General features: G+C 40.5%; 1 protein-coding gene across 3 annotated transcripts in view; it reads left to right on the plus strand.

The window, feature by feature from the left end:
• Positions 1-12,052, plus strand: part of RAB6B (RAB6B, member RAS oncogene family) — a 168,896-nt gene extending 156,844 nt beyond the window's left edge. For all 3 annotated transcript variants that reach the window (XM_072613613.1, XM_072613615.1, XM_072613614.1), the window contains one exon: positions 11,655-12,052. In XM_072613613.1, coding sequence (XP_072469714.1) covers positions 11,655-11,719 — 65 coding nt within the window. In that variant the 3' untranslated portion in view covers positions 11,720-12,052. The remainder of the gene's footprint in view (positions 1-11,654) is intronic.
• Positions 12,053-23,224: the final 11,172 nt, after the last annotated feature.

Consider the following 23,224-nt stretch of genomic DNA (forward strand, 5'->3'; position numbering starts at 1 on the left):
GAGGCCATGTAGTTCAACACCACACATTTTACAGATGAGGCAACTGAAACCCCAGGATTTTAAGTGATTTGCCCAAAGTCACACAATAAACTTTATCCTTGGACTCCAGCCATTGTTATTTCTACTGCACTATATGCTTGAAAGCAACCAGTTTTATTTAAACCTACTCTATATTAAGCCCTAAGAGGTTGCTTAATAATGCTAGAGAATCCTTGAAATATACCCATCACCTGAAAAAACAAAACTGACCAGCAAACAAAAATAAGGAGTGTGCTGTAGAGTGGAAAGAGCTTAGGACCACAAGGACCCAAATTCATAATCCTAGCTCTGCCCTTTACTTTATGTGTGACTTTGGACAAGTCAATTAACTGGTCTGGGATGACCTTCGAGAGCAAAGGAGACACAATAACCAGTCTAGGCCTCTGCCTCCTCATCCATAAAATGAAGGCATGGGACAAGTTTGAAGTGCCTACTGTGTGCCAGGGATTGTGCTAAATATTGGGGATACAAAAACAAGCAAACAAACCAAAGAGAACAATCAGTTCCTGCCCTTCTCAAGGAGCTCAGAATCTAACTGGAGAAACAACATGTTGACAATTACGTATAAGCAACATATAAAAAGGATGAATTGGAAATAATCTCAGAAGAAGTGCATTAGCAAGAAGGAGATCTGGGAAAGGGGATATGTGAAGGGTACCAAAATGTGGATTGACCAAAAGATTCCTTCTGACTCGAGATCTATGATTTTATAACCTCAAGAACTTTCTACCTGTGTGACCTTGGGCAAATCCCTTAATCTGGTTAAATCTGACTCTGTTTATTTGTAAAATGAGAAGCTTGGACCAGAGAACATCTAAATTGAGAACCTCTTTCCATTCTAAATCCTCAGATGCTATCTGTTAAAGGGGAATAAACAATTCGTTTCTGAAAGTATAATTTCAAACTCCCTAAGGCTAGGGCCGGATCTTATTCAATTTTGTATCTCCCTTTCATAGGACCTTACACATTGGATGGTTGAATGAATACATTAATGCATAAATAAAAAGTGCTGAAATGCTGGACACCAAAATGCTACCTAGTGCCTTCCAAGAAGGAATTTTACTAATGGAATCTAGTGGCCTGAAAGAACCAAGACCCTTTCATTGGTCTCCCTGCAGAATTATTCCACATATTCATCATGCATACTCTGCCTTCACTCACTGCTTTGCCAGCTGGCACTGCTACCAAGGTCTCTCAGAAACAAATCTAGATTGATCTGGCAGAGTTAAGGTGGGGATGAGCTATCAGTGCAGCTGCAGGAATATAGGTTTGCAAGTAGACTTTCTTGATTATCTGGCCCATGAGGTAATGAGAATAGTAATGATAAGAATGGTAGAATTTCTGTAGTGTTTTAAGATTTGAGGCTGTTTTACAAATATTATCTCATTTTATCCTCACAACCTTACCTTAGGCAGGTGTTATTATACTAGGATTAAGTGACTTGTCCAGGGTCATATAGCTAGTAGGAGTCTGAAGTAGGATTTGAACTCAGTCTTCCTCACTACAAATCCAGTGCCCCATCCATTCTGCCCCTAGCTGGCTTTAATTGGCTTCTGAGTCCTTCCTTAAAGAGAATGACCTAGTTAACCTGGGGAAGGGAGAGAGAAGGCTTCCCTTCCTCTGCCTCCTTCCCCGAAGCCATGAACTCTTGAAGAAATCTCTGTCAGTGACATGTACAGCATGATTGAACTGGCCTAAAGAAATCATCCCAAATTCAGAAATAAAGCAAAGTAGATCCTTATTTTTGTTTGTTGACCAGTTTTGTTTTTTCAGGTGATGGGCACATTTAAAGGGCTCTCTAGCATTCTTAAAAAACCTCTGAAGGGTTAATATAGGGTTTAAATAAAACTGCTTTCAAACATGTAATAAAGCAAAATGGGAGTTTTCTTTTTCAATGTCACCAAGGAGTCTGATCGAGGATGGAAGCAAATTGATGATTCTCTTTGCTTATACTCTTCAGAGGTGCTGAATATTTGCTTCATTGAGGTATAAAATCATAGCGTTAGAGCCAGAAGGAATTTTGGAAGCTACTGAGCCCAATTCCCTCATTTTTATAGGTGTATAAAATGAGGTCCAGTGAGGTTGGCTTGTTCAGGGTCTTATAGCTGGTAAATGGAAGAGGTTGGATTTGAGCCTAGGGCTTGAGGTCATTGGGGGGGGGGGGGGGCGGCGGGTCTTGAAGATTATGCCACTGGGGATCTAGAAGTTATTCCCAAACTGAAAAGACTTTAAGTTTGAGTTCACCAGTGGACTGCGTGTCTGCCATATTAGGACCATCCTAGTTAAATTTGGAGAGGCCAGAGTGTTGGCCATGAGGTGATGTATTATTTTCTTTTTTACCCTAGTAGCTAATAAAATGACAAGGCATGGAAGAGTCATGATTAGCCTCCATGGAGGAAGCCCTCACACCACGGATCATAGGATTTAGAGCTGGGAGGGACCTTAGTGGACATCTTATCCAGCCTCCTCATCATGATATGTGAGCAAAGTAAGGCTGGAAGAATTCCCTAGTTATAGCTGACATGAAAAGCCCTTCAAGGTTGGTAAAGTATTTTATGTACATTATATCACTGGAACTTCCCAACCACCCTAAGAGATTTGTGCTACTATTAACCCCATTTACAGATGAGGAAACCAAGGCCCAGAGAGGCTTATTTACTTTCATAAGGTCACACAGCCAGTGAATATAGAAGGGAAGATTCAGGCCCATCCCTTCTCCAAATGGAGCGCTCAATCCACTAACCTGGCTGTCTGTAAATTGCCCAAGGACATGTAGTAAACTAGCTGAGCCAGAAATAAGAAGTAACTAGCTGAGCTAGAAATGGACCTTAGATTGGAAATCTTAACATGTGCTATCGAAAAAGACAAAAATCATCCTCAAAAGTGCTTTTTTAAAGGGTAGAATTCTTTCGAAAGGCTTAAGTGCAATCTTGGCCAAAGAAGACAACAAAATAGCCTTTGGACTGGTCCAATTAAGCAACTGGGTCCCTCTTCCATTTCCTTAGAATCATCAAATCCAGAAAGTCGTTCCTGAGTCTCTAACATAACAGCACTAGTACCCCTTCTTTGGGTCTCAATCTCTTAAGAGGCCCAGGGCTCTGCCAACCATTGAATCAGTTCCACTTGTGGGTTCTGCCAACCATTACAGAATAGAGGGGAAACATGGAAATGCTGATGTGGCATTTTCCCCCAAAGCCAGCTAATGGTTTCCTTCTAATTAAAATAGATTTCTTGAAAAGGAACCACTGTCTTTTAAAATTGAACCTAACCATCATGACTCTCATTGGACTTGAGAATGCCAAGCGCTTCCAGCAATTCCTTAAGTGAGCTGGACGCAAGAGTGTTCTTCATACAGGTAGAAGGAAATTGGGAGGGGGAAGGGATGCCAGAAATGGGAGGGAAAGCACATTGTCAAATGTTTGCTCTCCACATGTGAAGGCCTAATCTTTCTGGACAGAAGAATTCAATAGATCTACAGTCACAGATGGAACTACATTTGTAAATAATGATACCCATGGCATCTAGGGACATCTAGCACTCTAGGACCATACACCTAGAGCCAGAACTAGGGATGGGCAAGAAAGACAACGGTCCAGGTTTAACTTGTTCAATTCAGCTAATATTTATTGAGGGCTTTCTGCATCCAGAATAATCTGGAGGAGATAGAAAATTTAGATAGCATTATAGGAAAATGAATACGGTGCTGGACTGAGCCAGCTAGCAGTCACTTAACCCTATCTGCTTTCATTTTCGTAAGTAGTTTAAAGATATAGCCAGCCTAGTATAGGGAAGGGGAACAACCAAAGTGCGTCATAAGTGTTATCTCACAACACAACAACCCTGGGAGCTAAGGCTGTTATTATCTTACCATTTTATGGTTAAGGAAACTAAGGTTAAATGAGTTTTCAGTGGTCCTATAGCTAGTAAGTAGCATAGGCTGGATTTGAACTCAGGTATTCCAGGTCTAGTGCTCAAGATTGCATCATAGGAAAATGGATAGAGTGCTGGACTCAGAGCTGATAAGATGTGGATTCAAATCCTGATTCAATCATTTACCTTCAGAGACATCACATGTAATCAAATGGATAAACCCCTTTTCTCTGTCCGTTATCCATGCGCACCAGTTATGAGCAATATCTTTTCAAAGGTGCCAGCTTGTGGGGATTTTACATCCATATTCTTTCATATTTATGTAGCATTTTATAGTTCCAAAGTTATCCATGAAAGGGAATATTCCCATGATTCTTGGCACTGGTGAGTCTTTAATCCATGATTCCAGGGCCATAGAAACCTAAGGAGAAACTCAGAAAAAACAACAAAGATGGAAGTCTTAGAAAATAAGTGGTCTTTAAAAAAATTTTTTAAAGAAAAGAAGTTGTTTGAAATCATAGATTTTTAGACCAGAAAGGGACTTAGAGATCATCTAATCTGCTCCCCTCACTTTATAGGTAAGGAAACTGAGACCCAGAGGGAGGAAAAGTGATTTGATCAGTGTCACACAGCTGGTTAGTAAGAGATCTGGGATTAGAACCCAAGCCTGCTGGGGATAGTTCAGTACTCTTTTCACTGTTTCATGCTTACAAATAGGGGCAGCTAGGTGACAGCTATGGATAGAATGCCAAGTCTGGAGTCAGGAAGACCTGAGTTCAAATCCAGCCTCAGACACTTACTAGCTATATGATGCTGAACAAGCCACTTCACCCTGTTTGCCTCAGTTTCCTCTTCTGTAAAATGAGTTAGAAAAGAAAATGTCAAACCACTCCAGTATCTTCACCAAGAAAACCCTAAATGGGGCCATAAAGAGTCAGACACGACTGGACAACAATAGTGTATAGAGAGCAGGACCTGGAGTCAGGAAAATCTAGGTTCGAATCCTACTTTGGACACTTTGTAGCTCTATGACTTGAGCAGTCTCTCAGAGCTTCAGTTTCCTTCATCTGTAAAATGGGCATAATAATACTAACAGGGTTATTAGGCTCCAGTCAGATTGTGCATGTGAAGTACAGTACATGTCAGCTATGCGTGTGTGTTCATCCTTCATTCCCAAAGAAGACCATCAGAGAAATAATGACATGACTTGCACTTGACTTTGTTTTTTTGAGTGAGTGAGGGCTGTGCAGGTCACATACTTCTCCTCCAGAGCCATCGGAATCTAGTGACCAGATATTTGTCAGAATGACTGGAGATGACCCAGGATGAGGCAAGTGGGGTAGGTGACTTGCCAAAGGTCACACAGCTAGTGAGTGTCAAGTGTCTGTGGTGAGATTTGAACTCAGCTCCTCCTGACTCCTGCACTGGTGTTCTATCCACTGCACCACCTAGCTGCCCCAACATAAATTGGGAGGAAATGAGTAAGGAGGGAAAGACTATCCATTAGACAAAGATGGGAGAGGCTTAAGATGGTGACAGGAGAAAGTTGGGTTCAATATCAACTGGAGGGCAGTGAAGGGCTTTGAGACAACGTCATGTAAGGATTAGTTGAAGGAACTGAGAATGTGTTGACTGGAAAACTTTTTATGGTTTTCCTCCCCCACTCTCCCACCACAGCTCCTAGGGACATGATAGCTCTCTGAAAATATTTAAAGAACAAGAATTAGACTTGTTCCCCTTGGCTCTAGAGCGAAGAGAACTGGGATCAAGGAATGGTCATTTTCAAGAGACCAATTTAAGCTTCTTGTCAAAAAATAATCTTCTTACCACAGTTGTCTAAAAATCTAATAGGCTGCCTCTGGAGGTAGAGGGCCTGACCCCATTGGAGGCCTTCAAACAGAACATGGGTGATTGTTTCTCGGATATGTAATAAGGGGACAGAGGGTCTCTTTTTAGAGTATGGACTCAAATAGGTAGCCCCCGAGTCCCTTCCACCCCTAAAAGTCTTTGATTCTATAATATAGAACTTCTAGATGGTGAGAACTTTGAGATCCAAGAGCAGTGGAGTAATAGTAGTAGTAGTAATGGTAGTGGTAGTAGTAATAATAATATTAATAATAACTAATATTTCTGTAGCACTTCAGGGTTTTCAAAACGCTTATTCAACCCTCACCATAACCCAGTGAAGTAAGTGATGTTATTTCCCTTGCTTTATGAATAAGGAAAGTGAAGCAGAAAGTGGGGAGGTTAAAAGACTTGCCTGGATCACCCACCTTGTGAGTTTCTGAAGCAAAATGTGAACTTAGTTCTTCATTCCAACTCTTTCCACTGAATCACATGGCCTCCCTCCCTTTGGGATATGAAGGAGAGAAGTAACATCTGCTTCATCGCAGATTAGGCACAGGCTAGAATTGATAATAAATCTGCATGGAGGCAGAACCACCAGCCTAAATGACCCTCAGGTGATCCCTTCTGATGTAGGGATTCTCAGATTCTCTGATAGCTAAGTGGGCACAGAAGAGGGAATGATGAGGGGAAAGAAGTATAATTAGAGGGTGGGATAGTGAACAGCTGTTTAAGGTTTACAAGATAATATCAAAAAAAGACACAGAAAGCAAAAATAAGAGACAAAAACAAGGGGGCTGAGATGAAGGCTGTGTTACCAAAATGAGAAAAGACTGGGATGTTCCCTCTGCATGCCAGAAATGAGGACCTGATAAGAAAAGTGACAGGGAATGTTAAATACAGCCGGAGCTCGGCATTCAGTTCCAAACATCATCACAGGAGATGGAAGGAATGTTAAAAACCACTGTGAATGTAAGCCCCTTATTTTACAGAAGGAAAAACTAAGGCTTTGGGAGGTTTAGTGACTTCCCTAGGGTCCTACAGGTATTACATATCTGAGGCAGGTTTGGAACTGAGGTCTTCCTACCTCCAGAGACAGGACCCCATCCACTACACCAGTTATCAGATACCAATGGGCAAAATGAGGCCTGCAGCACTCCCAGAATCAGATAAAAATGGAATTGGAGAGTATTTAACAAATTAAATATTAATATAATAGCGCACAGACGTCAGTGTGTGACTTTCTAAGTCAAAGGCCTTCATGTCTGTTTGAGTTCAAAGTCAATGCCCTAAATCGTCCTGCCCCTAGGTCAGAGATTTTATACTCCTAACAAACTTGTAAACTAATAATAGCGCCCTTTGCTTCAACAGGTACTGATAGATGAGGAGGATGGTAGGAGGGTCATAGAATCATACTTTAGAACTGAGTTTCCTTAGAGAACCAATCCCCTGCTTTTAGAAATGAGAAAAATAAAGCCCCAACATGTGAAATTACTTGCCCAAGGTCACACAAGTAGGAAGTGGCTGAGAAACATTTTGAATATAGGTCATCTGACTACAATGCTCTTTTCACGGTACCCTAAAACAAAGAGGGTAGGGAAGCTTTGAGGTGCAGTGGATAGAGCGTGGGGCCTGGAGTCAGGAAAACTCATCTTCCCGAGTTCAAATCTGGTCTCAGACGCTTAGTAGCTTCATGAAGGTGGGCAAGTCACTCCACTCTGCCTCAGTTTTCTCATCTGTAAAATGAAGAAATGGCAAACCACTCTAGTATCTTTGCCAAGAAAACCCCAAATGGGTTCATGAAGAGTTGGACACAATTAACAACAATAACAACCCACAGAGGGCTGGGAAAGAGTAGTTAAAATCATTATCATTTAGTGGGGCTATCTGCACCTATTTCCCATGACAAACCTCAGACTTCTCTGTATGTTGGCCATATCATTCAACTCAGTCCCTGAGACATTAAAAAAAAAATCCCTGAATTATTTATTCCATTGTATTGAGTGCCTAACCTAGATGGTTAGTTACTCTTTTGTTCCTATTAAAGAAGTAACGTTGTGAATGGGTGGAATGTGGGATTGGGTGGAAGCCTCCCAAATGATTCCTGATTTCCTGCTCCCATTAGAAGTCCCCTTCATTACCCAGTAGGAAATAGGGAGGAAGAAGAAAGAGAGAAGTAAAGATGGCAGGACATTCTGCCACCTAAGTATTATAACAGCCTCCAGGCTCTTGGAATTATTAACAGAGACTCAAGTCAAATCAATATCAGTTCAGTTTGGGTTCAATTTGCAGAATACTTTGTTCCAGTTTTGTAATGATTCAATACAGAAGTCTCAGAGAATATATTAGTTCAAGTTCAAATGATTCCAACCAGTGATTTTTTTAAGGCTTTGATTATACTCATAACAAAGTAAAAAAAATTAATATTCCTTGAGTTCAGCAAATTAATAAGGTTCATGATTCAGTCTCATTCAATTTCTGGTTATTGCCACTCCATTATCTCCATCCCCACCAAAAATGAAATCAGGTGTCCTCCCCAGATCAACCCTTTCAACCAAACAGCCCCTGTCCTTCCTAGCTCTAGTGATCTCCAAGTTGTGCTAGAATACAAACAAAGCAGCTTGGGAGATGCCAAAGGTATACTGGACTTTGGCCTAACACTGAATGCCCACCACAGAATCTGGCAAACCACCTTTGCCATTCCCCTAGTCCCCCGCTGCTCCCTGCAAAATTTTTCCTTCAGGCTGTGAGATATTTTCAGAAACCAGACAAGGTTGTAAGTTTTGAACGTTTTCATAGAATACAGTTATGGAAAGTGTATTGGGTAGTTTTGAAAACCCTAAAGCACTATGTAAGTGCTATCCCCATCTTTATTCTTACATATGGAGAAGACATGAGCTGTGGAGGATCATTGTGAGAAGTGCTGTATTAGAAGCATTGAACTGGGGGAGGGTCTTTCAGAGTCTTGTGCTCATCCTTCACTCCTCTGATCAACAAAATAAACAGGTATTGTGGTCCCATGACTGAGCAACCAGGCTTGATATTGAATTCAATTCAACAAATATTCATTGAGTCTGTAGTATGCTGGGGATGTGAAAACCAAAAAGAACAGGACAGACCTTGCCTTCAAGGGACTTACATTTTTGCTAGAAGGATAAAATGAAGAGAGAGAGAGAGTGCAGTAGGTAGAAAGATAGATGTAATGTTAAATAGAGATGATAGAGATCGTGATGATAGATATAGACAGATATAGAGATGATGGTGAAGATAGAAATGGTGATGATATATAGATATTATAGAAATATAGGCAGAAATGATAGATGTGATGATGATAGAGATGACAGGGATCATGATGATAGATATAGAAAGACATATAAAGATAGGATATTGAAGAAGATAGAGATGGTGGTGCTATATAGATTGGATGGATGGATGGATGGATGGATGGATGGATGGATGGATGGATAGATGGATGGATGAATATAGAGAGACATAAAAAGAACTAAGATCAGAGCCTTGAAGGACAGTCAGGCTTGGTGAGTGGGAGACAGATGGTGATCTGGGATACTGAAAATGCTAAGTCAGGTAAACAGAAGAAGAAAGAAAAGAGAAAGCAGAGTCTCAGAAGTCAAGGGAAGTAGAAATATGAGGGGCAGCTGGGTGACACAGTGCATAGAGCACTAGGCCTGTAGTCAGGAGGACCTGTGTTCAAATCCATCCTCAGACACTTAGCAGCTATGTGATCCTGGGCAAATCGCTTAACCCTGATTGCCTAAAAAAAAGCAAATTAAAAGCTAAAGAGAGGTCAAGGAGGTTTGAGGTCTCAGAAAAGACCAATGGACTTGGTGTTTAAACTTGGCAATCTTGAATGAAGCAGTTTCAGTTGAGGTGAGGTCAGAAGTGTGTTTATAAATAGTTGAGAAGTGAGTGGGTGGTGTGGAAGTGGAGGCAGCAAGGACAGACATGTCTTTCTGTGAGCTTGGCAATAATATGGAAAAAAGAATACTGATTAGAGGGAATGATGGGGTCAAGTAAAGGTTTTTAAGAATAGGGTGATGAGAGCTTGTTTATGTACACAACGATTGGAAAAGGAGAGCTTGAAAAGGAAGGGAAGCTGACCAAACTCTCAGAGAATATAGGAGAGGATTGGGATCAAAGACACATGAAGAAAGGTTAGAGAAAGGAAAAAAGGGCAAGGAAAAGAGCCCATCTCTTCCTCAGAGACTGGAAAAGGGAGTTAAGGATAGCTGAAGATATATAAGGGATTTTGAGGTATGGAGTGTTTGAAATGAGGGAACTCAAGATAAATGACCTCATTTTTTTCCAGTAAATTGAAAAGTGAGGCCATCTGTTAAGGCAGAGCGAGATGAGGAAGACATAGGAGGCATGAGAAGAGAGAATGTTTGAAACAACCATTTTGGGGAGTGTGATCGAAATATATAATCAGAGCAGAGTAAGAAGATTGCTCTGTGGCAGTGAGGGTTCATTGAAATGAGAATAAAATGAATATGTAATGAATCCTCTTGGCCCAATTACAAACTTCCTTTAGTGTTGTATAGTAATATGAGAGTAGGAGTGAAGAAAGCAGATAGCAATGAAACCAAGGTTGAAGACTGATCTGAGCCAGTCTTAAAGTCAATTGTTAAATTTTTAGCACGAGCATTCAAACACCAGAAATTTTTGAATGCTACAGATTAGGGCTTAATTTATTGTATTATGGATTGTCTGGACTTAAAATAATAAATAAAATATTAATAATTCAGATAAAATTTAAAAGTATGTCCAACACATTTTTCTTTTTTGTTAAACATCATTATTAAACATTTACCAGCACACTCCTGATTGGCCAAGAAGGTAAAATACCAGTAGTGGTAAAAACTACCACTAGTTGAAAACTAGTTGAAAAAAACTAGAGTTGAACTTAGAGTGAACTGTGGAAAGCAAAATTGTATTTTGTGTGATGGATGGGGAGAATAGAGAGGGGGGGAGCAGACGCAGAGGATGAGTTTAGGACGTGTGAGACTGGGGGAGAAAAGAAAGGAAAGGAAATTCTAATGACAAAGAGGAATTTCAGAATTCAAGATGTTGGAGACAGCACAGTTCTGGATGGCAGAGATATCTAGGTATGGCCATCCCCGGGTGTGGCTAAGGTTGAATGAAACTTAGGAGCTGAGAAGGCTGTTTAAATAATGGACCAGAGTGGTTAAGGGACCAAGTGATTCAGTATTTACATTGAAGTCAAGTCTGAAGTCAATCTTACAATTTAAGGGATTTCAGAGAGCGGAAAGAATCAGTTCTTTTCGGATATATTGAGTTTGAGAGGCCAAAAGACATCCAGGTGGAGATGTCCACCAGGCAGTTGGATACGTGGAAATGAGATTCCACAACTATGAGAGTGAATAAAGCTTTGGCAGAGAGGGTGTGCTCAGTATAGACTCGTGGACATGACTTCTCGCCACATGCTTGTACTTTGCTATTTGTTTCAATGGAGTTGGGTTTCCTTAGAAGACTTGTCAGTTGGTTATATTATATATATATATATATATATATATATATATATATATATATATATATATATATATATATATATATATCGAGGATGCCTTTCTTATACAGGTTGGGTTAGGTGAGTGCTGAGGTGCCTTCTATTCCTTAAATTCTATACTTGTGTGATATGACCCTTCTTTCATGTATAAATTTGTAATTTCTCTAATTGTCTACTAGTCTATTAGCAAAGAAGGTAAGTGTATTTCCAAAGAAAAATATTTGCAAAGCAATGAATGATTAGAAACAGCCTCTGGGGAAAATGGGAATGGACTGTTACTCCCAAGATGCCCAGCAAATTAACTGGATTTCTTTTTGGTGAGATACATTCTTCCTTAGCATGGAATCATCCATAGTGATTGACATCAAGTTGGACAAACCACAAGAACCCCCAGCTAGTGAAGGCGGATGCTCCTGCTAATACAGAGCCCTGGATTGGTCAGCTTCATTTGACACTACCCGCTTGTTGTGTTGCTTCCTATTGGTTAGCTTCCTAAAAGAAAAAAAAGTTTATCAAGATGGGAGGATTTTTTTTTTCTCTCTGTCTCTTGTGGGTGGGATGGGATGGGTGAGGGAGGGTGGGTGTTGGGGCTCATGTCACTCTTAACAGCTGTTACTTAAACAACTATTTTTTGGTTTGGTTGTAATATATTGTACTTTATTAAGATTGCCAAAAACTGTTAAAATTAAAAAAATTTAAATCATGTGTATACAACTTTTTGCCAGATGAAAATGTAGTCATTTTTATTTGAAAGAGGTTGGGCCTTTTGTTTTTGTATATTTGTAAACTTATAGAGAAGATTTTCCCCCCTTCCACATTCTGTCCTTCTTCCATCACTTGACCTTCCTCTCCCTGCCCCCAACACCTCCTTCTCATACTCCTTGATCTCTCACTGCCCCTACCCCATCCTGTCCATTATAAATAAATAAAACCAGGCAACTTGATTAAGCTCTGACCCCGGGCAATCTGACCCAGAACATGTCCCCCTACTACAGACTCCAAGTGGTTAAAACCAAACACTGACTCTAAAAAAGCATGCTGCCAAGTACAGCTGTAATTATGTCTTTACTCCTCTTCTGTGGCCATATATATCTACATACATGTATATCAGCTGTTGAAATGGGTCTGGGCTCTAAGCCCTGAGCCTCAAAGAAAAGCTACTTTGATGGTCCATGGGAAATCTGGCAGCAGGCCTAAAGGGATCGAAATCAACTTTCTATTACTTCTCCATTCCATCCCCCTGAAAACCTTAGGGGGGAGTCTGGAGAATATTTTGCTAAATGGGACATGGTTAGATTTAAAGCGTAAGTGGACAGTGGGAGGAAGCAATTATATTAGCAAATGTGGGTAGGACCAATGTAAATTTTACAGGCTGGTGAAAATATCCATGGGCCTGAACATTTTCCTGACCTACCTGCCAAACTGATATACATGTATATTTGGATCCATTATAAGGGATGTGCAGAAAGAAAAGAAAATGTTTGATGTTGAGCAGTGTACAACACCTGCTTTCTCTGTGAGTTCGGGATGATTGGTGAACTCAAGATCAGTGGGATGAAGTGTGTCCCAAGCTCACTATTGTGTATCATACAGTATTATTCCATACATGATTTTGGGGTGGGGGTGGGGAGGGCATGGTATCTGCAGAACTACTATAGGAATAAATGTTTTTAGACCTTTAGTTGCTACTATTGTTGGGTACTGTTCTACAAAAACATTATTTCTTGATGTTTTTTCATTCCACTTGTGTAGTATAAACATGAGCTATACGCACACTCTGTCATGAATATCAAGGTTACACTGTTGTCACTTTATGGTATGGTTGAGCTGCAGGGACCTCTGATGGCCTGCGTAGGGGAGTGGTGCTGGTGACATCCACACCTTTCAAGGAGAGCTGTGTTTGCCATTTTTGATTCACTCCTGAGAAAGTCTCAGTCCCCAAGACCATTTTAACACCTTTGGAAATGACTTTTATAAACTAAGTAACATTTCCCCATGGGCCAACCATGCTAATAAATATGGATGGGCCCATGAAACCAAGACCAAGGAGAAACGAAAACTCAGCCTTAAAGAAATCTGGCTGTATACAACACCAGAAACTGTAACATCCCCCCACCCCAACATGGTCCTGACTTAGAATACCTTCAGGCTACTGATGCGTTTTCACTGGGAGATGGGAAAATGAGGGGAAAAAAATCATGGCAGCCCTTTAGACAGGCTAATTGGATTTCTTTAAGAATCCCTCCACAAGAGGGAGACAGTCTGAATAAAAACACATCTGGAATGAACTTCTCAGAAACCAATCCAAAATGGCACCCAACAGTTATCAAGTAGAGGAGAACTCTGTAATACCCTCTTTTATTTGTCCTGAGAGGTCCGCCTGCCCATCATTTCAGCATTAGGTACTGGTGCATAGGGGCTGATCTTTGAAGTGAAACTTATCTTTAGGTGAGCATGAGGGGAAACAGAATTTCCAAAAGAGTTTCTCTCCCCAAAGGACAAAGATCAATGTGCTCACCAAAATCAGATGTGTCACATGCTTAATTTTTATATATGTGTGTACATAAGTATATATACATAGCTAGATTGTGTATATGCCACACACACGTACATGCACGTGTGCATGCGTGCACACACAATGTATATTTTTGTTTCTCCTACTGTTATCAAGTTGGAATTTGCTTTGTGATGACAGTCTTGGAAAATGAAAAGTGCTGCAACTGTCAAAATAAGAGGTAATTAATATTTGTCAGATAACTTGTGAATTGTCTTGCCATCAATAAACTAATGCATCGATGTGTTCAACTAGAGGAAAAACATAGCACATGAGAATATCTCCACATTATATATACATATATATATCATATGTACATATGTGTGTGTGGATGCACATGTGTGGATGTGGCTCCATGCATACGCATGCCGCACACTTTACCGTGGTGCTTGGTGGAAGATCGCTTAGTTACCTCATGATACCTTAAAGGCGTTCATGTCCCTGGGTTACAATGTATGGTCTTTTATTTGCAGTGAAGTACTTGTGACCTCTGTCCTGGACAGATTTGCAGTGATCTCCACTGTGTGTTCAATGAATGAATGTATGGATTCTTTTTGCATCATAGAGTAGCATTTTTTCTCTTGTGACATTCCTGTAAAACAAGCCGAGAAAGACATTTCCCTTCACACGTGCACAAAATCAGGGGAACAGTAACCTGTTTCCATCAGTAGCCATAGAGGAACTATGCTTGGTGCACAGTGGAAGATATAGCTTGTCTTAGTGTTGCCTGCAGCCAGCCATGGTTTTCCAGGTGTGTACACAGCAATTCCCTTTCTCTTTCCTGTGCCCTTCCCTGCTCTCCCCTCTCCTCTCCTTCTCTCCCTTACTCAAACCTGCCCCTCCCATTTGAATGCTCCTTTTAAAGGTTAGGGCCTTTATTTCGTCCTGTCTTATTGATTTCCATTCCATGACCTTTTCCTTTTTCTACACCTCCCTTCTTCCATAATTCCTTTCTCATGGACTGTTGTTCCAGCAATCAAACCTCCTTCACAAAAGTGCATTTCTCCTTTTTCTCCCATCCTAACCAGGTAGCATCACCATGCTCTTGCTTGGAGAACCAGAGTGGAACCTTGATTGAGAACACCCTGGGGTTTAACTCTACCTCAGTGATCTCTTGACTTTATCTCGGGATCTGGACCATACTTGGTCCAAGAAGAAAGTGGATCTGTTCCCTAGAAGAAAGCCTCAGGAGAAACCCCCTCAATATCCCGAGAAAGAATGGTTTACAAATGCTAAATCCAAATAGGATAGAGAAGGGCAAAGTTGATACCTTTACAGAGATGACCTCAATCGAGTTAGTGATTTCCCCTCATAAGGACTGAGAAGAGAGGTTCCAATTTGGACAGGGTCTTCAGCTGGCCCTCAATATTTGGGTTCCAGGATAGCTAAGGTGGAATCAGGATCATAATAGTTCCAGGATTGCAACATTTAAAGAAGTGTTTTGGGGGACTGAACCACAACCAAAATGGTCTAATGGAACATACAAGAGAGCATAGTTGGGGAAGCCTGTCAAGGGTAATAGCATCAGAAAGTAAGTCAGTAATCCAAACATCAGAACTGTCGTCATGTACTCCAACTGGGGAGCACCTGACCACCTCGGGTATCCAGTAAGCTTATAATCTTTTCTTTGAATGGCTTCACCACCATCATTTTCACCCCCAAGCCAGCCACTCTGTTCCCTCCATCATGTCACAAGATTCTTTAATGAACATAAGCAGAAGTTCTTGCCATGGCGCTACCCTAAGGCATAGGGCCAGATATATGCTTAGGCTAACATATCTCTCCTCACTCTGATGTATTCATTATGTATTAGAAAATAAAGAGGGGATTCAAGCTTCAGGTAGGATGTGTGGTGATCTCTAAGGTCCCTTCCTACTCTGAGATTCCATTGTTCTGGGATATATATGAGAACTAGAAAGAGAAATCAGACCCCAAGAAGAAAAGAACTCAGAACTCTGAAGTCTTTGAATGATATTCTCCTTGTAGTTTATCTACACTGGCCTGGAATTAAAGACACTTGGCTTCTAAATACTCAAAGGCATGTCATAAAGTAATGAAACTTCAACTATTGGAAGGTTTTATTACATCACAATCAGATCTTTTCATGTCTTATCCTATGAGATGAGAAGCAGGCAAAAAAGAAGGGGGTAATATCACCTTAAAGGATTGACTGAAACATTGAAAAGTAGACTAGGAAAATAGGGGAAGAATATTATCAGAAGGATGGCTAAGTGATAGCCCCAAGGTCTTGGATTTCTAGATCACCTTTCCCCCAAAGAATAACAACATTTTCCTGTCTCTTAATTATTCTTGATACATTCCTACAAGGTAAGAGGAGATAGGGATTGTAATTCTCCCTATTTCACAAACAGGAAAACTGACAGAAGAATAAAGTGACCTACCCAAAGTCATATGTCAGAATTTGTTCTGGTCTCAGAAGCCAGGACATGGCATTCTTTATCCAGTGCCCGTTTATATGTGTAGAACTGGGGCTCCAGATTTATATACAGATGATGTGTCTATATGTGTATTATATACAGAACACAAATTTTAGAGCCTTTGTGCTTGGGGTAATAGATGAAAATAAAGTCTTATAGTCATTTCTTCATCCAACTTGATAAGTAGGAATCAGATACTACCTAACATCTGTGTAAGTAGGGAGATAATACAAGAGAGATTTGGACTCCAAAGCAGGGAGGCTTTCCATGACCATTCTGATATCCCTGAAGGTGGATAAACAGATTAGAGGACCCTCAGCATTGGCCAATGACCTAAATGTCTTAATGATGTCAGAATGAAAAGCAGCCTGAAGTTTGTGGATGTTTAAGATTTAGATAAATTTGTTTTTAGTAAGATACTTCTAGATTCCAACCATCTTGGGTCTTATTGTACAAATTCACCTGACTGAACCCACTTTAAGCTAATTAATGTGGTTGAGCATAACTCAATAAGTCAGCCTCAGGAGAGGGAGCCAGGGCACCATCTTGGTAGTTTTACATCAGTATCAAGTCATAGTTTCCATAACATGGACATTAGTCTACATCTTGATATGGGAACTGAGGAGCTTTGAGTCATCTTCTTCCTTCACTATCCTCTTGCCCCCTTCCCTCATTTCCTTCCTCCCAATCCTCCCCTGTAACTTGGCTGGCCGTTGGAAGCTCTGATGGTGGCATGTCCGTCTCTTACTGGCTCAGGAGGTACAAGTGGCCATATTGACTTTCCATAAAACTGTGTAAAAAAAAACTGAAGACTTAGCATGTTGGTCAATCAAACAATAAACTGTCTTAATTCTCAATACAGTGTCTCTTGTCTAATATTCCTATGAAACCTAGACACGAAAGAATGGTTGAGTTTTTAATTGTATGGAAGCTGACATATCCCTTCCTCCTCACTGGAAAGGAAAAATAGCCATCCTTTCACCATTGCCCTCATCAGCACCACGTTGTAGAGGTAGACAGGGGTAGCCTAAAGGAAATATATTCAAATTATTCTTTGTGATAATAACTCTAGTTGGTGGAGGGAGAAGGACGCGGTAAGAGGAAGGGGAAATTTTTGGCTAATAAGAAGCCAAGAGATTGTGTGTTTAAAGTATTGCTGCTTTCCCAATCAGGCAACAATGAAGGAATTCAAGCTTCAGGCTTGGGAGTTGAGCTAGATTTCCTCTGAAGGGTTCTCCAGCTTTGGGTTTCTGTTATCTTCCATAACCATGGATATGCCAGTTAGCTTCACCTCCCTTCCTTTTTCTTGTCTACAGAAAGTCCATCAGAGCTAAGAACAGAAAATGATAACTGACAGACTATCTGAGAGCTAACATAATAGTAGCTAACGTTTATACAGTGCTTTAAGATTTTCAAAGTTATATATATGTATACATATACATATACATATACATATATACATACATATACAGACATATGAATATTCTCATTTGACCTTCACAACAACCCTGTAAGCTAAGGGCTATCATTATCCCCATTTTACAGACAAGAAGACAAGCTGATAGAGGTTAAGTGACTTAAGAAGTTAAGGTACTTACTAAAGGGCCTGAGGTAGGATTCACACTCAGATCTGGTTCCAAATCTGGAACTCTGTCCATTCCCCCATGAACATTTTAAGCAAAGCCACCCCACTCCCTCAGCCCACAGGCTCAGAATAGGTCTGACATTGGCCAGAACTAGAGGGTGGGGTCCAGGATGAGGGTCATCCTGGAGGGGTTGGGAAGAGAAGGAAGCCCCTAATCTGTAGCATCCCAGGGAGATTCAGTCCAGCTCTGGGCCATCCTTTTTCTAAAATATCTACCAAGAGGTCAAGGCTCTTCTGAGACATTTTCTGTCTCACTAGGGAGCCAGCTGACTACACAAGAGGACATAAAGCCTAGGAGAGATCCAGGCTGCCCTGCTTTTCTGATAGTCCTTTTTATTCTGGAGCCCTATGAGACCCTTGGGTTTCAGGATGTGGCAAGGGGAAATCTTAAGGCACTCCCCAGGTTTGCATTTTTCTGTTGGTCAGAATCTACTGGCTCTCTCTTTTTCCCTCCTTCCCTCCCTTCATTCTGAGAGATCTCCACTCACCCTACCACCTCCTGAAGAAATGGAGGCAGGCTGTGGTTACTCAGTCACCCTAAACCTCTCCTGTCATCCTAGGGAAGCAGTTGGCCAGATGTGACATGAAGACAAGATAGGTACCTGGGAGAGCAAGGGTGAAAGGAGGAAGAGTCTGGAGGTAAATGTATCTAGCCATTAATTTTGGCCTAAAATTGCTGGAAAACCAAATTAATAGCTAGAGGATGTTCAACAAGTATTAAAGAAACACCAACAAAGTACCAGGTTTGGTGATGGGGATACAAAATGACCCTCAAGGAGTTTGTATTATACTAGATGATATATAATATTAGGATATGATAAATGATATTAAGACAATAAAGAAACCATACCAATATCCCCCCACCAGGTGATTAATTAAAATAGTAAGAAAGTGGAATAAAGGGTTTCTAAACTTGGCATTTAGCATGTGCAGCCCCTTCCTCTCCCTTATGGTGTGATGGAGGGGACCGTATGCACAAGATTTGTTAATGATGCAAAGTGCACTATGGGGTTGACTCCAGATATAGTCACTAGACTCCAGGTTACTTTGAGTCCCGGTGACTCAGTGACCTGGGAGCCAGCATGGCCAGCGTTCCTGCCCGTTAGGTACAGATCTCAGCACCCAGCATGACTTCGCGATCCTCCCTTCCAATGCCTTATGGATCCAACACAATAGTAAAAATAATCACCGACATTTGTCTTGTGCTTTACATTTACAAAGGATATTGGGGAGTTTCTTATTTTAAAATTTGAACTTAACAAACACCAAAAACCCTTGAACATTTCCATACCCCAAGTAGAACTACAGAAAGAGGACTGTAGAAGAAACCATGAATTTCTCTTCCATAAAACTTGCTTTTAAAAATATATGATAAATTTGACCCATTACTTTCAAAATTGCCTTGCCTATCTGTGCTTCCTTCTGCACCTCTGTGCATTTTTAAAAATGTTTCAGTGGCCTTCCCCTTTTTTCTTTTCATTTTTTTACAAAGCACCTTGCATACATTAGCTCACCTGATCCTAACAACCACCCAGGAAGTATTATCATTCACATCTTAAAGACTAAAGAACTAAAGCTAAGAAAGGTGGTACATAACAGAAACAACTCTGGCTCTTGAGTTCCAGGACCACAGTTCAAATTCTGATTTTCATATTTACTGGCAACATGGGGGGCTGGGGGTGGGGGGTTGGATAGGAAGGGTGGGGAGAAGAAATGGTTGGGGAATGAGAGGACCTGAGTTCAAATTCTGACTTTCTCACATGGGTAACCATGGACAAGCCATATCACATCACTGCTCCGGATCTCAATTTCCTCATCTATAAAATGAAGGGATGAGACTTGTTAATCTTTGTGATTCCTTCTGGCTCTAGAATTATGATGAAAAGGCAACGTGATATGATTGAGGGTGACATCAGAGTACAGGAAACCTGAGTTTGAGTCTCACCTGTATCACATGCTGTCTGACTATGTGACCCTGGACAGATAATTTCTTAGCCTCTGAATGCCTTGGATCAGTCAAACTCGAATAGAAACGGGGGCCACTAAACCATATATAAGGATCTCTCAAGGCCATGTACTGACTTAGAAATTCTAATATATTAAAAAAATATATTATTTGTTAAATATTTCCCAATACATTTTAATCTGCTTCAAGTCATACTTGGGAGTGTCGTGGGCCACACACAGTCTTGGGCAGCTCTTTAAGGTTATAAATTTTAGAGCAGAGAAAGTTCTTCACCAGAAGTTTCCTATAGTGGTAAAATCATAGTACCAATTTTTAAAAATTCAATGAAAATTCACCTCTATCTTATTACTGTCTAAGGTCACAGAACTAGAAAGTGTTAAAGGTGGTGTTCTGATATCATATCCAGTCCAGTCCTCTCTGTTAGGCCAAGTTCACTTGACAAGGCTGCTGCTCCCTAACAATAGATGATGGGGGCAAGGGATCTTGGAAGGAAAGGTATACAAGCGACCCATTCTAAGACGAACCTACAAATCCAACTTAACAATGTTAACCAGATCGCCATAATCTTGAAACTGAGCAGTTACCTCATTTTAAAGGCCAAACATTTAAAAACAGAATCAGAGTCCATTTGGAGGAAGTGAAGGAGGTGCTCACAGGGCCCTTAACTACAAAAATAAATTTGATTGTAAACTTTCTATCAGCTCTGACAAGGAAAACTTTTGCATTACTTTGTTTTCATTCTCTGACAACAGATAACATGCAAACTTTTCTTGGGACAAAATTCCATCAGGAGTTTATTGTGAGAGGATCCTGGTAGCATTCCCAAGGTTCTACCAAAAATGCAGAGATTCTGTTTAAGTCAGTAGTTCTGTAATACCCTCTGTATAGGCAGGAAGCCTAACTTTAAACTGTCTCTCCCAGAAGGTCTTTCTGTGAAAGGCTGAGAAAAATGTTGTCCAGCTAGTTCCTTGGCCTTCCATTGATTTCGTTTACAGCAGGGATAGAATGTGGAGAATTAAAATAAACAGATGGTTCTCAAGGCCTTTACACTTTCTTTCTCAGATACCCAATGTCCTAAGCAAGCTCTGCACAAGTATCAGACTCCCATTCAGCTCCCAATCAGCATCTCTAAAAAGCACCCACCAGAATATAGCAGATGTTCTATGCTATTGATTCTAGTGAGAGGTGCAGCAGGGCAGGCTAGCACTGACTTTCTGCTACAGAAGTCTATGCACTAGACTGGTATTCTTGCCCCACAAGGCCAACTTATTTTAGCGAGGTCTTGGGCAGAAGAATATCTATAGAGAGAGGCATTAATTTTTTTTCCCCAGAAGACACTCTGGAAGCTTTTGTTCAGGGTCAAAGTCCCAAAGCTTCATGACATCTTACGTGGAAGAGATGAGCTTGTTTTATCACATTCTCTTCCCCTGCCCATGCATCCTCTGCAAATGTGGAACCCACCTGTTCCATTTTCTTGGGAGGAGAGAATTTTTTTTTAAAGAAAAAAAAAAAGGTATCTAGCCAAACTTTGTCCCATAGAGACACCTGGTGGTCACACCAAAAAATGCACCTTATTGGGCCCACCAGAATGAGTTGACTAAAATATAAAATAACTAATAATATAAAATAACTGAATAGTTTTGGTTATTTAATGCAGTTGACCAATTAAGAGTTAGTGGACGCTTGCCCAGTGATTGATGCTTAATTGGTCCATATGGCAATAACTGGTCAACAAATCTAATTTCTCTTTAAACCCATCCCTAGTAAAAGATAATGTCTTAAGAATACAGAGTAATATTCGTATTCCTACTTGAAGGACATGTATCTGATTCTGCTAATAAAAGCATCAGATTATTTATTTTTTTATTAGTTCTGTGCTTTTAAAGGTATTAGGGAACTCCCAATGAAGAAATTCCTTCTACCAATGGAAATAAATATTGTACAAACAATTATCTTAGTGTTGCCTAGTACCATGAGGGTTAAAGGAGTTGCCCTGATTCATAAAACTATATATATTGGAAGCATGACTTGAATACAGGGCTTCCTGAATTTTACACTAGCTCTCTATCCATTACACCTCTCAAAAATTTTTAGATGCAATTAAAAAATAGAATTCTTAAAACACCATCCAATTTATGCCATTGGAAACTGCAATTTCATCTATTACAAAACTGTTACAGTTTTAACAATGGTTTTTGTTAATAGCTCTGAAAAATATATTCACAGTATGAAATCAATGTTGAAGTCATGTGCTTTGGTTCATGAATAGATCTCTATTAATACAAAGGCTGCTGATAGAACAGTGAAGAGTTTTGGCTGTTACTTTTTTTTCAATGAGGTGAGTCAGTCAGTCAAGTAATAAATATTTCTTAAGGACCTAATATGTACTAGGCACTGTGCTAAGTACCAGAGATTCAAAAAAGGGGCAAAAAACAGCCCCTGCCCTCAACGCCCTCACAATCTAATGGGGCATTCAATCTGTAGACAACTATGTACAAACAAGCTATAGAAGATAAATTAGAGATTATCAGCTGAGGAAGGCACTAGAATTAAGGGAGATCAGAAAAGGTTTCCTGTAGAAGGTAGGATTGTAGTTGGGACTTGAAGGAAGCTTGAGAAGCCAGGAGGTAGAGTATTCCAGAGATGAGGAGGGAGAGTATTCCAAGCATGGAGGACAATCAATGAAAGTGTTGAGAGATGGAATATCTTTTCTGAAGAACAGAAAGAAGGCTACTCTTAATGATTTGCAGAGTATGTGATGGAATGTAGGTGTAAGAAGCCTGGAAAGATAGGAAGGAGCCAGATTAGGAAGGGCTTTGAACACCAAACAGAGGATTTCATGTTTGGTAGAGAACCACTGGAGTTTAGGGAGTGGGAGGTGGGGGAAGGTCAACATAATCACATCTGAGCTTTAGGAAGATCACGTTGATGGGTGAGTGGAAGGTGAACTGGGATGGAGAGAGACTTGTAACTGGCTCAACCAGCAGGCTATTGCAATAGTTCAGTATAGGGTAATGAGAGTCTGAACCAGGATGGTCTAAATATGCCAGTGGTATCAGAAGGGGGCACATATAAGAGATGTTACAAAGGTGAAGTCCACATACTGGATATCAGGGTCAGAGGGAATGAAGAATCCAACATGACCAGTATGTTGAGAGACTGAAGGACTAGGAGAATGATGGTATGAAGAATCCAACATGACCAGTATGTTGAGAGACTGAAGGACTAGGAGAATGATGGTATCAGCAACAGTAATAGGGAAGTTAGGAAGAGTGGAGGGTTTGAGGGGGAAAGATCATGAGTTCAGTTTTCAACATCTTAA

This window comes from Notamacropus eugenii, chromosome 5 (assembly GCF_028372415.1).
Source record: "Notamacropus eugenii isolate mMacEug1 chromosome 5, mMacEug1.pri_v2, whole genome shotgun sequence".
Classification (NCBI taxonomy): Eukaryota; Metazoa; Chordata; class Mammalia; order Diprotodontia; family Macropodidae; genus Notamacropus; species Notamacropus eugenii.